Source organism: Phacochoerus africanus, chromosome 15 (assembly GCF_016906955.1).
Source record: "Phacochoerus africanus isolate WHEZ1 chromosome 15, ROS_Pafr_v1, whole genome shotgun sequence".
Lineage (NCBI taxonomy): Eukaryota > Metazoa > Chordata > Mammalia > Artiodactyla > Suidae > Phacochoerus > Phacochoerus africanus.
This window is the reverse complement of record NC_062558.1, coordinates 31,646,012-31,663,837: the sequence shown is the minus strand read 5'-3', so window position 1 is coordinate 31,663,837 and position 17,826 is coordinate 31,646,012. Positions and strand designations below refer to the sequence as shown.

Here is a 17,826-nt window from a genome sequence, read left to right as displayed (position 1 = left end):
GCTTTTAAGGGAGAAAAAAGATTTCAAAGCAACTTCTGTTTTCTGCTAAAATATTAGTCTTTTTCAAATCACCCATCATGACTAGTGCAACATAAAAATATAGACATACAAATACTATTCTAACCTTTTCCAACCTGTTAGTACTACGTTTTCAATTTTAAATTAGAAAATCTCACCAAGCTAAGCATAAACAATGTAATTACCTACATATGGTAGCATATAGTTAACTGCTGACTCTCTTGAGAGAGTCTATAATAAGCAACATGATACATGCTAGCAGAAATCTTTCTTAATAGAAACTCGTGGCAAAGGAACATCCATCTGCGAAACACAGTTAATCATACCATCCAAGGTCTCTGTGCTTCTATTATAAATCAAATCACCACCACACAACTGTTACTATATCTCTAATGGGTTTTTCAACTGCTGTCCAAGCCAGTTAACTCTCAAAAAATTTTCTATGAAAAATTTTCAAGTTTGGAGTTAAAATTGTGGCATTACCTAGACTGCATATATGCCATACTTCTATTACAGTGAATTGAGCCAAATGTATTTGATTCTGTTTTGTTCCATCTCCTGGGAAATTTTAGGGGCCTCAGGTCCTGCTATGAACTCTAGAGAGTGTAATGTGATTTGAAAGGTTCTAAAAATATCACAGGTTTGCCTGGGCTCACTTAGAAGGGTGGATGATTCAATTACAAGTGTCAAAATTTGATTCCTAATTTTTCAGGATCTGACAGCTGCAGCAAATCTTGCCAGGATTTCCTTATCTTCATTGCTTCCCTTTGAAGTATTTAAAGAAGATTTCATAATCTTTGCAATTTGGCTCTAGGATTTCTGTCAGTAGCTGTAGAATGAATTGGTTGGCTCTTTCTAAAGCTGTTTATACACATTACTTGATCAAGCACATTTTAAAAGTAGCCATTAACTGCTAAACAGCTGAGCTTCTTGTAATGGTTAAGAAAGAAAACACAACGAACTTTAAACCTATACACCATAAACCAGGAGTGACCTTTCAATGCATGAATTGCTAATGGAATCTTAACCAGAGGTTCACTCGCTATAAAAAAGTCCAGACGCACAAGGCATGCATTTATTTGAGAAGGGTACTGGCACTGCATCACTAGGGTTGATTTTTTATTTCGAATTTCAAGATTCAAAGATATCAAGGTGACGAAGATAGTAAAGATCAGTAGCTATGTGGCACTACTACAAGAAGTACAGCCTCTTTGCTCTTCTATAAGTGAAAGTCATCAAGCTCAAATTATTGCCTATGAAAGAGTAAAAATCATATTTACCAAAAGAATCAACTAGGGGCTACTATATTAATGGTAAATTTAAGTATTTAAAAATAACTATACAACAAAATAAACTATGGTTAGGATGAATATTTACTTTTTTTTTTTTTTTGGCTTTTTAGGGCCGCAGTCACAGCATATGGAGGTTCCCAGGTTAGGGGTCAAATCAAAGCTACAGCTGCCAGCCTGCACCACAGCCACAGCAACAAGGGATCTGAGCCGCCTCTGTGACCTACACCACAGCTCACGGCAATGCCAGATCCTTAATCCACTGAACGAGGCCTGGGACTGAACCCTCATTCTCATGGATGCTAGTAGGGTTTGTTAACCACTGAGCCACAAAGGGAACTCCCACATATAATTTTTTTTATCAAGTGAAGTGCCAAGACATTTTAAAAATTTTATTTATTTATTTTTGGCTGTACCCGTGGCATGCAGAAGTTCCCAGGCCAGGAAGTTGTGCCACAGCAGTGACAATGCCAGATCCTTAACCTGCTGAGCTGCCAGGAAACTCCAAGGCATTTTAAATATTATCGACTTTCTAATGAAAAATTATATATCTAGATAATAAAGGTTTTCTACACATTTACCAAGTATCTATAACATGACAGCTATTAAGTAAATAGTAGTGAAAAAAAGATATGGCCCAGCCATCATGGAGCTCACTGGATTCTTAGGAGAGGCAGAAATTTAACAAGTGATCTTAAGTGTGTATATTAGAACACACATGAGCAGAGTATATGCTATGTATATGCTTCAGAGTTGTGGTGTGTGAACTGGGAAAATAATAACACAGTATGATTAGTGGGAGGGATGCTACTTAAGCTCTGTTATCTTAAAATCATACTGATTATAGCAACTTTTTATGACAACTCAGTCATAACTATGAACACTTAGTATAATACTATGCTATAACACTATGTTTTTCTATCTTCTTTCCCAATGAATCCTGCATAAAGCAAGATATTTCTAGGTACTATTTTTATGACACTCTGAATTATGGAAAACTAGGGCCACTTAAGTATTAAAACTCTATCCCAAGGTATGAAGTTATCATAGCTTGGGCCAACAGCAACAATTTGCACTTTAAATATATATATATGTGTGTGTGTGTGTGTGTATACATATATATATATACATATATGCAGTCTGTTGTTAATTCTCTCTATGTATATATGTATATGCAGTTTGTTGTTAATTCTATCTCAAAAAAGCTGTTTGAAAAAAGGGAGAAAACCTGTGTGACAAAAGATAGCACATACAAAGAGACAAATGATAGACTAGAAGAAAACAATTACCTAGATTAATATCTAGTATATAAAATATATATTCATTTATATATATTTAAGAATATATATTCAGTCCATTAGACTGTAAGAAAAAACATTCAGTCCATTAGAAAAAAATGAAGAAAGAGAAGTTCCCTGGTGGTTTAACAGTTAAAGGATCTGGTGTTGTGGCTGTTGTGGCTTGGGACACTGCTATGGCAGATTCCATCCCTAGCTTGGGAACTCTCACATGCCATGGGCAATGCCAAAATAAATGAGAAGGACAATAAAAAGATAAATTACAGAAGAAACATAAATCATCAAATATGTAATTGGATACTCACTCTTATTTAAGAAAAATGAAAACTAAAACAAAATACTGTCAAATGATAAAAGATTTCAGATCAAGTGCTGTTTTAAATAACAGAGGAAACAGATGCTCTTGTACATTTTTGCTGGAGTAAAGCATTGTACATATATTCTATGGAACACAATGTAGCAGTTAAATTTTTAAAATTTTTAATTATATTTATAAAATGCTTCCTATAAGCCAGCCACTGTTGTATACTACTTAGCAGTATTAACTCATTTAGCCCACACAATCACCACATGAGATTGTGAGTATATAATGAGTAGAGTACATAGGTGAGTACTGTTATTAGCTCCCCTTTATAGACAAGGAAAGGGAGGCACAGAGCAATTAGGTAACATGTTTAAGTTGTTATAGGTGGTAATAGGTGGCAGAGTAGAAATCTGCAGACAGGTGTTCTGGCTCCAGAACTGATTCTCTTAACCTCCAAAGAATAGCCTCTTCATTTACTGACATGGAAAAATCTCTAAGACATCTTATTAAAAGCAAGTTGCACAATACACAGAGTATAATACCATCCTTAATTTTTAAATTCCATAAAACAATATTATCTATATCTGTATCTATTGCCATAGAAAGGACTGAAAGAATTTACAAAACTGGTATCAGTGGTTTCTCTTTGGAAAAGGGTCTGAGGGACTGGGAAAGTGGGAAGGGGGTCATCAGCGGGGACTTTTGTTTTATGTATATTGTTTGATTTTCATACCATGAAAATGCATTGGGGTATCATTTGTATAAGCTGATTTAAAAATATTATTCTAGGAGTTCCCGTCATGGTGCAGCAGAAACGAATCTGACCAGGAACCAAGAGGTTGTGAGTTCAATCCCTGGCCTCGCTCACTGGGTTAAGGATCTGGCATTGCTGTGAGCTGTGGTGCAGGTCGCAGACATGGCTTGGATCTGGTGTTGCTGTGGCTCTGGTGTAGGCCGGCAGCAACAGCTCCTTTAGACCCCTGGCCTGGGAACCTCCATATGCCACGGGTGAGGCCCTAAAAAGAGACAAAAAGACAAAAAAAAATTATTCTATTTTATTATTATTATTTTTAGACACTGGGATAAATCCCACTTGATCATGGCATATGATTCTTTTAATATCTTGTTGAATTGTTTGATTTTGGGATGGAAAAAGGTGTTCCATGCAAATGGGAACAAAAAGAAACCTGGGGTAGCAATACTAATATCAGATAAAATAGACTTTATTATTTATTTATTTATTTATTTTTGGTCTTTTTGCCTTTTCTAGGGCTGCTTCCACGGCATATGGAGGTTCCCAGGCTAGGGGTCTAATAAGAACTGTAGCCACCAGCCTAAGCTAGAGCCACAGCAATGTGGGATCCGAGCTGCATCTGTGAGCTACACCACAGCTCATGGTAACGCCGGATCCTTAACCCACTGAGCAAGGCCAGGGATTGAACCTTCAACCTCATGGTTCCTAGTCGGATTTGTTAACCACTGTGCCATGACGGGAACTCCAAAATAGACTTTAAAACAAAGACTACAATAAGAGACAAAGAAGGACATTACATAATGATAAAGGGATCAACCCAATAGGGAGATATAACAAATGTAAATACAGATGCACCCAAAATAGGAGCACCTAAATATACAAAGCTAAGATTAACAAACAGAAAGGGAGAAAATGACAGTAACAACAATAATAGTAGGGGACTTTAACACCCACCTATATCAATGGACAGATCATCCAGATAGAAAATCAATAAGGAAACACTGGTCTTAAATGACACATTAGACCAGATGGATTTAAACAGATATACAAAGAACATTCCACAAAGCCAAGAATAATACTAATCCATCTGTATCAAGTGGCCCCCAAGACCACTCCCAGTTCAATGATTTGCTGGACCTCACAGGACTCAGCATAAAATCATCTGCTTGTCTATGCTTTATTATAGTGAAAAGGTACAGACCAGAACCAGCAAAGGGAAAAGGTACATGGGATGAAGTCAGGAGGAAACCAGGGGTAAGCTTTCAAGAGTCTTCTCCCTTAATTTCTACAACAATGACTTGTAATAATCTATGTGAAATGCTGCCAACCAGGGAAGCTCATTAGAGACTTAGAACTCAGGGATTTTACTTGGCGCTGGTCATGTAGGCATGCTCTGCATAGCCCACACCAAAATTCCAGACTCCAAAAAGAGAAGCAGGTATTCAACATAAACCACACTCTTCGTACATACAGTTTAAGCACATGAGCCCTTCTTATCAAGGAATGGTGGGAATCTTCTAAAATCCAAGTTCCCAGATGTCATCCAAGGGCCAATCTTGCAAGCAAGTTTTTCTAATAACAGCAGTTTCAGGCCTGCTAAGTTAACTCTTTTCTGCATGCCATCCTTCCCATAACCTTTTGATTTTTAAATGCAATTCTATTATGTCGTTCTCTAGTTTTTTGTTCTCAGCTAATTCATAATTAATTCTTTCCATGAATGTTTCCAGACTTTTCATTTGTTTTAGTCACCTTCATCTTGATTCTGGCTTGACTATGTCTCTCTTAAAACACGAAGCCAATGCATTCCTGTTGTGGCTCAGGGGAAACAAATCTGACTAGTATCCATGAGGACTCAGGTTTGATCCCTGGCCTCACTCAGTGGGTTAAGGATCCGGCATTGCTGTCACCTGTGATGTGAGCCACAGATGTGGCTTGGATCTTGCGTTGTTGTGGCCTGTGGCTGTGGTATAGGCTGGCAGCTACCTCTCTGATTCAACCACTAGCCTGGGAACCCCTATATGCCTCAAGTGCAGCCCTAAAAAGAAAAAACAAAACAAACCAAAAACAAAACATGAAGCCAAAAATGTAATATAATATTGTCGGTATAATTTCACATAAATGGAATATTGTATTTTTATTAATGGAGTATCATATTTTTTTATTCATTTTTATCTTTTTTTTTTTACTTTTTAGGGCTGCACCCATGGCATATGGAAGTTACCAGGCTAGGGGTCGAATCAGAGCTGTAGGTGCTGGCCTACACAACAGCTACAGAAATGTGGAATCCGAGCTGTGTCTGTGACCTACACCACAACTCACAGCAACACCGGATCCTTAACCCACTGAGTGAGGCCAGGGATGGCACCTGCGTCCTCATGGATGCTAGTCAGATTCATTAATCACTGAGCCACGATGGGAACTCCTAGACTCTTCATCTTTAATAAGAAAAATCAAGGGAACACTAATGAAAAAGTCTTTTAAAGAACAAATGCCTCTACCATTTGTCATCTGCAATCAGAAGAGCTAAAATTAAAAAAAAAAAAGAGCTAAAATTCTTAGGCAAAATGTAACATCCAGAATATTGACTTTAATGGCAGTAGGAAGCATCAAAATGCACACTTCAATATTGAACTTTAAAAATGAACTGACCTCTAAAGAGAAAATGACAAAGGAATATAAATTACTATATGTATTATATGTTACATTATTCTTACTAACATATAGTCAGATTCCTGAATTAATCCAAGAAAAGATTAATCAACTGTGTATGAATAATCAAGGAATGAAGGCTTATTACCAAACAAATGGCTGTTAGACTTCCTAGGCAAGCTAAGTTTTCAGTTAATGACTATCTACAATGTAGTCTTAATTAGAGTCAAATATGAATTTAAAAAAAATTTTTTTTTTTTTTGCCCATGCCCGTGGCATGTGGAAGTTGCCAGGCCAGGGACTGAACCTGTGCCATAGCAGTTACCCAAGCCACCAGCAATTGCAGTGACAACATTGGATCCTTAACCCACTGTGCCACAAGGGAACTCCCAAATACGAATCTTAAAATTAACTCAATAGTGCCTTGAAGAAGAGCTCAGTGTTCACTTAGGAGCACAGCTGCAGAGGCATTCAGATGAGTTCAAATCCTTGCTTTGCGACTCACTGTGTGACTTCAGGCAAGTTACTTAAATTTCTCCAAGACTGTTCCATTATAAAATGGATATAATATTTACCTAGTAGGCTTTTTGAAAGGATGAATTAGGATATACTGTATGTGTGTTTTATTGAAGTTAAATATACCTAATATAAAATTTGTTGGAGTTCCCATTGTGGCTCAGCAGTAATGAACCAGACTAGTATCCATGAAGTTAAGGTTCGAGCCCTCGCCTCGCTCATGGGTTAAGGATCTGGCATTGCCATGAGCTGTGTGTAGGTCACAGATGTGGCTCAGATCTGACATTGCTGTGGCTATAGCATAGGCCAGCAGCTGCAGCTCTGATTTGACCCCTAGCCTGGGAAGCTCCATATGCCAGGAGTGGCCCTGAATTAAAAAAAAAAAATTGTCATTTTAACCATTTCTAAGTATGCAGTTCTGTGGCATTAAGTGCATTCAGGAGTTTCCACTGTAGCACAGTGGGTAAAGAGTCCAAGTGCAGTGACTCAGGTTGCTGCAGAAGTGCAGGTTCAATCCCTGGTCTGGAGCAGTGGGTTAAAGGATCCGGCATTGTAGAAACTGTGGCTCAGCTTCAATCCCTGGCCTGAGAACTTTCATAAGGCACAGGTGCACCCACTTAAAAAAAAAAAAAGTGCATTCACACTGTGCAACCGAGATAAAGGATATGGTTTTAAAGTGCTCAAGACTAAGCACACAGTTACTGCTCAGTGAACGGCAGCTAAAATAACTCTCATTAGTGTTATCCCACCTTGAATCTGAGCAAATTATTTCTAAACAGAAACTTTTGTACTTATTTCTACTGAACTGTCCCAATCTGGTAAATACTAATTTCAATTTTTAAGCTATAAACTATATTCCTAGCTTTCAAATTCTTCATCTACCTAAATGACAAATACATAAAAATATTAAAAGCTAATACTTACTGAGCATTTAAGTACTATTCTGAGCACTTTACAGGTATTAACTCATTTAATTTGCACAATAATAGTTCTAGGAGATATATATACTAAATAACAGTTACATTTTACACCTGGGTACAAAGAAGTTAAGGAACCTGGCCGAGGTCACCCAGTTGGTAGGTTGACAAAACCAGGATCTGCACTCAAACCAAATTCTAGAGATCATGTTTTTACCTATTCCACTATCCTGCTTCTCTGATGTGCAGTAACATGAGGCCCATAAGAAAAATTACTTTGGGAGGCTGGATGTTACATGCTGTCTTAGATATGACTTTCTCAGAGGCTTGGATATCCATTATTTCATGTATTCTTACCAACAGCAATGAAGAACAACTCCCATTCTACAGTTGGAGAAATTATTTGCTCAAGGCCAACAGGAATACATGAGAGAGAGCTGGATCCTGCTTACCCACTTATTGGTTGTATAAATCTATAATTTCCCCAAGCTTCAACCAACTATAATATGGAAATAATAATATTTCTCACAAGAAGTAGAGAAATGTATGTTTGCAAAGTATCTAGCATAGAGGCTTGTATAAAAATTGCTCAATAAATGTTAGCTCACTCTTTCTTTATTCTCCTATTTGTGACTTTGGGTGAAGTATTCTTTTCAAACATCATGCTACTATTTCTTGATACTCTCTTACCAACTGCACTAACAGATGCGTGGCAAAGAACATGATTTTTTGGTAATTACCATGAGATACCAAATGAAACCTCAGTGAAGTCCAGCTATATTATATAATTTTCAGTATAATAAACTTCCTCCCTTTTGTCCATATGGTCTACCACTTTATCGAAGCAGAAAAAAAAATTGGTCTACTAAGATTTGTTCTTTATAAAATTATGCTTAATGTTCCCCAATACCTTATGTTCTTTTAGGCAACTGCCAAATGATTTACTTGATTTGTCCTAGTTTCTGACCAGACATTGTTTAAAAATTAAGTTGACCATATCATATCTAGAGTTATTTTTTTCTTCTTAAAAATATGTCTTTTTCTATCATCTTCTCTTATTTACCATAATTTGTCAAAAATAAAAGCTAATGGCATGGTACTAGGTTCTTTTCCATCACATTTGCATAGAGGGAATACCTAATATTGGATTACAAGCAATATCCATGCCAAATATAGCCATAGCAGTTGGTATTTGTCAAGTGGGCAGTATTTTCCTAAGAAAAAATAAAAATGCTAGGAGGTAGCATGTTCTCTTATAAAGCCAAATTGCTTCATAATTAATCTTTCTCCTGAACAGCAAGAATATCATGACGTATATACTCTGTTGGTTTCCAAGTATCATTTAATATACTCCCAACTCTTAAGGCAATCCGGAAGTCGATGTTCCAAAGGAATTTTTCAAACAAGTGTTGACTTCTGAATTGTACTACTTCCCCAATAAGCTAGAAGGCATATTGGGAGGCTACAATCAGAAGCACCAGAGAAAAGTGGTACTGTGGAAACAATACATTTGTGTTTGGCATAGTGGAGGTTCACTGCCAATTTGTAACAGTATGATTCAATAACTTTTCAAAGCCAAAAGCTGAGCAGTTTTTCAAAGTAGCTTTTGCTAAGGGCTAATAGCTAATATAAAATTAAAATGCTGTAAGAGTGGTAAAGTGAGGCAATGTTTAAGAATTAAAATATGACCTATTATTTGATTTGCTAAAAAAAGGAAGATATTAATCTACTCTTTCCTGAGCTAACTTTATGAAAAGGAGATGGGGATTACATTTTTGGTGCTTAATTCTGGCCATCTATAAACAACAATATTACTTGTCCTACTAATCTCATGAGTCTGACAGAAGGACAAGTGAAATAACAGCTATTAAAGCATTGTTCAAAACATAAAGTAGATAGCAATGCAACACATAATTGTATTTTTTAAATTTATAACCATCTACAATAAATTATTTTAATGGTGCCAGTCCCACTAGCCAAATACACAATATTGACAAGGTAAATTAGTGATACTTCCTCAGCCATTTATGAAATTATATTTATAAACAAATATGAAAATTTATCTTATCTGTTAGTTCCTACTTATTTGGTTTCATTTTTATAAACTAATACTTACAATAAATAAATCCAATATAAATACACTTAATTAAAAAGTGAAAATTTGGAATATTATCTTATAAAATCATTAACATCTGTCATTATATATCAAGAATATCTCAATATTACTGCAAAGAGTTTTCAGTTTTAAATAAACAGGTTTGATCCAATAAATTAACTTCCCATTACCGACAAACTAAAAAGAAAAAAAACTTTTATGACTTCAAACAAAAACAATACTCACATACTTGTCCCATTAGACATCTCAACTTACCTCATCTCCCTTCAAAACTTCAGTGCCATCAAATTCACGGGTCTGATTTGTCTTTACTGACACTTCTCTCTCTAGGTTGGCTAACTTCTCCTTTGCTTCCTGAAGTTCCTCAGCTTTGGCTTCTTTTTTATGAGAAATGATGGAGGCCTAATTGGGCATTAAATATGAATGTAAAATAAGATATATACAATCAACTTCCTATTATCATGTGGAATTATGTATTTTAAAAATTTTACTGAGATAAATTTTCAATATCAGATTGACTTCTCTTGATCAGTACCTCTTATCCTACTACCTATTATCACTAGTTATGTATTTAATATGATTATACAATGTATATTAAATAGCAACCAGAAAACATTTTGGAAGACAAAAGCCCTAAAAATATAGGACATACCAGCAGCAAAGAAACAGAAATGCAACAGTAATAAAAATACTAAAACCGTACCAAGTAACACTCAAATGCTAATGAAAATACATTCTAAGCAAGTAAATAGAAGCTAACACTAAGTCTATTGTTTTTCTGTATGGCAGGTTTCCTTTCACTGGAAGAAAAGAATGCTTTACTTTTAAAACTATATATCATATGACCTAAATTCAATATCCATATTTTTAAAATAAAAAGTTAAAACACCTATTTGAGAGCATTCTAAAAAATAAAATGTAGTTTCAAAAGCAAACTCACCAGAATTATGCAAATATTTACACAATCCAGATAGCTGTGCTTAACCATAAATGCAGCATTAGTTAGCAATATTAGTTAGCAACCCTTGGGGACTTCCTGAAATGAATTGTGGCTGTACTAGTTTAAGAAAAGTAATAGCAAAACTGTCTTCTCAAGTGAAATAGCATACATATTTTCTTCAAAAATTTGACAAGAGGAGGAAATCTTCAGTGTAAACTATTTGAAAAAATGAAATACAGGTGATAAAGAAAGGTTTTCCTCTATGGTATTATCCCAGCCAAAGGAAAGAGAGAAGGAATGATTAGAGTATCAGAATTGTATAGGAATTGATGGTATGCTTCTCTCATAACATGGTAAAATAAATAAATAAAAACCTCAGCCCCAAACTAGGATTTTATTTAATAGAGAGATATGAGGGTATATCCCACCAAAATCTGAAACGAGACAGCAATGTCCAGTACCTCCACTACTTAATTTAATACTGTGTTGAAAGGTATTTACTTATACCATTACTCAAGAGAAAGCAACTGAAAACAAAAGAATTTGAAAGGAAAAATTGGAATTTTCATGCTACATAATTATGTACCTAAAAAAACCAACAGAATCTATGGGAAAAAAAATCAATAGCTTTCACAGACAAATCAGTCAGAAGACATAAGGAAAGAAAAGCCCACATTTATAAAAGGAAAAAACAAAATTAAATACGTAAACCTAAGTTTAACAAGAGAAGTTCCAAAATTTTACGAGGAAAACTATTAAACACTCCTGAAAGACCCCAAAATAAACTTGAACAAATGGAGAGACATACCATGTTCTTAGATAGGATGATTCAATATTGTAAAATATAAGTTCTGAGGTAGTTGATAAATATAAAGCAACCCTAATAATTTTAAAAGTATGATTTTTTTTGCTAGAGCCAGAGCTAGACAAGTTGGTAATAAAGCTTATTTGGAAGAATATACAAATAAGAATCATAAGGAAAACCTTGAAAAAGTAAAGCAATTGGGAGTGAAAGTGGCTACTTTGATATTGGAATTCGATGATAAAACTTCTATAATTAAAACAGTTGATACGAATACACAAACAGTTCAAAGGAACAACACAAAAACTAGAATTAGATTCAATTAAAATTTTAAATCCTGGAGCTCCCGTCATGGCGCAGTGGTTAACGAATCCCACTAGGAACCATGAGGTTGCGGGTTTGGTCCCTGCCCTTGCTCAGTGGGTTAAGGATCCAGCGTTGCCGTGAGCTGTGGTGTAGGTTGCAGACGCGGCTCGGATCGCACGTTGCTGTGGCTCTGGCGTAGGCCGGCGGCTACAGCTCCGATTCGACCCCTAGCCTGGGAATCTCCATATGCCGCGGGAGCGGCCCAAGAAATGGCTAAAAGACAAAAAAAAAAAAAAAAAAAAAAATTTTAAATAAAACACAGAATGGAACAACTGAATAACCAGATAGCCATATACAGTAAATACCATACACAAAAAAAGTTCTAAATAGATCAAAGGTTTAAGTATAATAAATTGAATCACAGCATTCCAAAAAGGAAACTTGAGTAAATTTCTATATAACTTGCAAGAGGGAAAAAAAATTCCTAAATATAACCTGAAATATGAAATAAGAGAAAAAACTTAATAAATTTGATTTTATAAAAATGAAGAATTTTCCCATGGCAAAAGAACACCATAAACAAAGTAAAAAGGCAAATACCAAACTGAGGGGAAATGTTACACCTTTAAGGTAGATAAAGAGTAAATATCCTGAGATATATATATATATATGCATAGTTTCTAAAATTAGGAAAAAAGCCAAAAATCATATAGAAAAGTAGGTATAGATATGAAGGGATAATTCACAGAAAATAATTAAAATGACTGTTACTCATGTGAAAAGATGCTCAACCTTGTTTATAGTAAGATAAATGAAAATTAAAACTATCATAGGATACAATTTCTCAACTAGAAGGATGGCAAAAATCTACAAGTTTGACAACATACTCTATAAGAAAGGCTGTAAGGAAACAGGTTCTCTCACATGTTGCAAATAGGAGTAGAAAATGCTAAAACCTCTGTGAAGAGGAATTGGGCAATATCTAGAAAACCTACCTATGCTTTTACTGTTTGATGCAGCAATCTTACTTCTGAGACTATATCCCAAAGATACACAGCAATAAAATGCAAAGACAGAGACAAAAAGCTGTTTATTGAAGCATAATTATAGCACAAGAATTTCAACAACCCAAATGTCCATCAACTGGGGATTGGTTGAATAAACTATGATATATCCACTAAGGAAGTATGTCTATGAACAGGAATTAGCATATTTACTAGGACAACTTAAAAAAAGACAGATAATAAGTGCTGACAAGAATATGGAGAAATCAAAACCTTCATACACTATTGGTGAGAATGCAAGATGGTACAGCTGTTTTGAAAAGCAGTCTGGCATTTACTCAAAATATTAAGTACAAAATTCTCATATGAACTAACACTTGCACTCCTACGAATATACTCTAGCAAGATGGAAACTTATTTCCAAACAAAACTTGTACAAGAATGTTCATACCAGCATAATTCATAACAGCCAAAAAGTAGAGAGAATCCAAATGCCCATCAAGTGGTGAACAACAACAACAAAAATGTGATATATCTGTGCAATAGAATATTATTCAGCAATAAAAAGGAATAAAGTGTGAATGGATACACACTACGACATGGATGAACTTTAATAACAGTATGCTAGGAGTTCCCTGGTAGCTTAGCAGGCTAAGGATCCAGCCTTGTCACTGCTGTGGTGTGGGTTCAATCCCTGGCCCTGGAACTTCCCCAAGCTGGGTGCAGACAAAACAAAACAAAACAGTATGCTAAATGAAAGACGCCCGTCACAAAGGGCCATGATTGTACGATTTCATTTATATGAAAAGGCCATGATTGGCAAATTTACAGATAGTTTGGTCTCTGGTAGTTGACTGGGGCTGGGGGTTTGGGGGAAATGGGAAGTGACTGCTCATGGATTTAGGGTTGCTTTCTTTCTTTTCTTTTTTTTTTTTTTTTGCTTTTTAGGGCCACATCTGCGGCACATGAAGTTCCCAGGCCAGGGGTCTAATCAGAGCTGTAGCCACCGGCCTACACCACAGCCACAGCAACTTGGGACCCAAGCTGGGTCTGCGAACTATACCACAGCTCTGGGCAATGCCGGATCCTCAAACCACTGAGCAAGGCCAGGGATCGAACCCGCATCCTCATGGATGCTAGCTAGTCGGGTTCATTAACCACTGAGTCATGACAGGAACTCCAAGGGTTTCTTTTTGAGGTGATAAAAATGTTCTAAAATTGATTATGGTGACAGAAGTTCCCATGTGGCACAATGGATTACGGACCTGACAGTGGCCACAGCTGTGGCATAGGTTGCAACTGTGGTACAGATTTGATACCGGGCCCAGAAAGTTTGACGTGCTACAGATGTGGCCAAAAAGAAATAAAAAAGTTGACTATAGTTATGGTTGTACAACTCTGCAAATATACTAAAAACCACTGAAGAGTATATTTTAAATGGGTGAATTATATGGTATGTGAATTATATCTCAATAAAGTTATAAAACAAAGGAATAAAGATTACTATTTACCAGCATATATTAAGAAAAAATATAGCACAGAGAATAATGTGTATAATATGCTTTTCTTTCTCTAAGGATGGAAATACATATGAATATATGTATATACATTCTTTTTAATGGAATAATACACTATAAAATTAAGAAAAATAGGAGTTCCCATCGTGGCACAGTGGTTAACGAATCTGACTAGGAACCACGAGGTTGCAGGTTCGGTCCCTGTCCTTGCTCAGTGGGTTAAGGATCTGGTGCTGCCGTCAGCTGTGGTGTAGGTTGCAGACGCGGCTCGGATCCAGCGTCGCTGTGGCTCTGGCGTAGGCCGGTGGCTGCAGCTCCGATTAGACCCTTAGCCTGGGAACCTCCATATGCCACAGGAGCGGCCCAATAAATAGCCAATAAAGACAATAAATAAATAAATAAATAAAGTAAAATTAACAAAAACACCTATGGGGAAGAAAAGTATAGGGTGGAGAGCACAGAAGTAGATGCTAGAAATTTCTTTGAATATTTCTTGTTTTGTAGGTTTTGACTTGAAATATGTAAATATTTCAAATAATTATAAAACAGACTAAGCTCTAAAAATCAAAATGACCATATATTTGTATCCAGTTTATTTTGTGTCATAACCATTACAGAATAACTATTCCAAGTAACTTTAAAACAGTAATTTGGGAGTTCCCACTGTGGCTCAGCAGTAACAAACCCAACTAGTATCCATGAGGATGCAGGTTTGATCCCTGGCCTTGCTCAGCAGGTTAAGGATCCAGTGAGCTGTGATGTAGGTCCCCAGACACAGCGTGGATCTCCTGTGGCTGTGGCTATGGCGTAGACCAGCAGCTGCAGCTCCAATTCCACCCCTGGCCTAGAAACTTCCATATGCCACAGGTGCAGCCCTAAAAAAAAACTCTGTAATCTGACTATATATATCCCTAGTGGGCTATATCCTAAAGATATAACAAACTAAAAAACAATATTTAGCAGCAATCATATTTTTGGTGGTAGTATTGGTACTTTTATTTTGAAACTGTTATGTGAAATGTATAGGTTAAAGCAAATAGTGAATTATGTTGGTGCCAATGGAATAAAGCAAATAATGAATTCAATTATGTTAGTGTTACTGAGAATCAGAATTTTCAATGTGGGATAAGGAGAAAGATGTGAGATTGATGAGGTTAGGTAAAAACCCAGTGGTCTTGAATTTGAACTGGATGGAAGGATTAGTATGAACCCATGGTATACTTTATGAGAGAAAAAGAGAAAAAATACTTCCTGGCTCTGTCCACAGAAAAGACCTAAAAACAATGGCCAGGCCAGTAGTAATGAGAAGTCCCAATACCCAGACTGTGGTCTGTAAATATCATTTCCTACTACAACAAATCAGGCTGACAGAAGAAAGTCTAATTCCAGGACTAGGGTAGGAAATGCAAAAGATGAGCCTAGAAATATCTTAATCATACCAGAAAGCAAGGACATTATCAAAGACAAACAGAATCTTAAAAGGACTCAGAGGTTAACCTGAAAAGCCTCCTACCAGCCAAAAATGGGACAATTTCAGGATCATTAAGAGAAATTTTTGAAACTTTTCAATATTCATCACGCCTAAGTTTCATAATAATAATTAAACAGACAAGCAACCAAAAAATTTAAAACTAACCCTAACTGATCACTTTTACTGTTAGAGGAAAATAACTTGAAAAATAAAAATAAGAATCAAGTTGTACCCTGACTTTCCTATACAAACTACAGCTCAGGATAACCGAACAGTTGATGAGAGGAGGTTTCTCTTATCAGAAGTAGTCCAGCTAATAAGTGTAGAAGAAATCATAGTATCAACATTTCGCAATCTCTAATGAAATGTATGGACATCAACAATAATCAATGGTTGCTAACATTGCAAAAAAAACCAACTAGACATTATTCCTTCCAAATAAAAGTACAAAAATACCACCTAGAAAGTAATCTTGGAGTTCCCATCATGGCTCAGTGGTATGACTATGAATATGACTAGCATCCATGAGGACAAAGGTTCAATCCCTGGCCTCGCTCAGTGGGTTAAGGATTTGGTGTTGCCATGAGCTGTGGGGTAAGTTGCATATGCGGCTTGGATCCCGTGTTGCTGTGGCTCTGGCGTAGACCGGCGGCTACAGTTCCAATTGGACCCCAAGCCACTGCAGAGACAATGCTGGATCCTTAACCTGCTGTACTACAAGGGAACTCCTAGAACATATTCTTGACCAAAAAAAAAAAAAATCAAAATCTATTCAAGCTCCTAGTTCTAGTATATAGGAAATATAGGTAATAATGGAACTTTTTAAAAGGACACCATGGGGTTGCAATCAGTAAAATATAAATTATGTGAAATTCTATAGGTTACATAAATTTTTTCAATAAATAAATTATACAAGAAAATTATTAAATAAATGGACAAATAAGTAGGGAAGAGAGCCAATAGGTGAAAAGAAACTTAAACACATCAACCAAATGCAATGTATAAATCTTATGGGGATCCTACATAAAACAAAGCAACACAAAAAAAGAAAGAAAGAAAGAAAAAGAGACAATCAAGGAAATCTGAACACTGGATATTTTCCAATATTAAGGAATTATTAAAATTTTCAAATGTGGCATGTTGTTAAGTATTTTAAAAGCTTTTATTTTTTAGAGATACATTCTGAAATATTTATAGATGAAATAATATGAAGTCTTTTGCAGCAACATGGATGGACCTAGAGATGATCATCTAAGCAAAGTCAGACAGAGAAAGACCATATGATATTACTTATACGTGGAACCTAAAATATGACATAAATGAACATATCTACAAAACAGAAACAGACTCATAGACAGAAAACAAACTTCTGGGTTTTCAAGGGTGAAGGGAGATGGAGGAGAGAAGGACTGGGAGTTTGGGATTAGCAGATGCAAACTATTATGTAACAGGATGGATAAATAACAAGGTCCTACCATATAGCGCAGGGAACTATATCTAACATCCTATGATAAACCATAATGGAAAAGAATATGAAAAAGAATATATATGTTCTTTGCTATGTAGCTCAGTATTTTTTGAGGTTATAGAGAGCTCTTTACACTAAACTCCTCTTGTTTAGGTTCTTGTCAGATAATCCATGGCTGTCATTTGAATCTTAAGTCTAGAAATACATAACAACATATATAGCCTCATGATTTAATACTTTTGGATAAAATTATAAATGCCTCAGTACTAAATTTTAATTTATTCCTATATTTTTGCAAACTAACATTAAACTTGAAAAAGTGTATTACCTTTAGTTCATTAAAGATTATATTTTTATTTATATCACTACGGTAAGCTTTCACATAAATCAAATTCCATACTCACAGATATAAACACAAAGAGCTCTATCACCACAGTTGGCAGACACTAAGGAAACT

The 17,826-nt window shown here is 35.8% G+C and overlaps 1 protein-coding gene across 1 annotated transcript in view; it reads right to left on the bottom strand.

Moving 5' to 3' along the window:
* Positions 1-17,826, bottom strand: part of IFT81 (intraflagellar transport 81) — a 105,362-nt gene that overhangs the window by 68,317 nt on the left and 19,219 nt on the right. Inside the window, exon 11 of the mRNA XM_047761595.1 lies at positions 10,117-10,263. Coding sequence (XP_047617551.1) covers positions 10,117-10,263 — 147 coding nt within the window. The remainder of the gene's footprint in view (positions 1-10,116; positions 10,264-17,826) is intronic.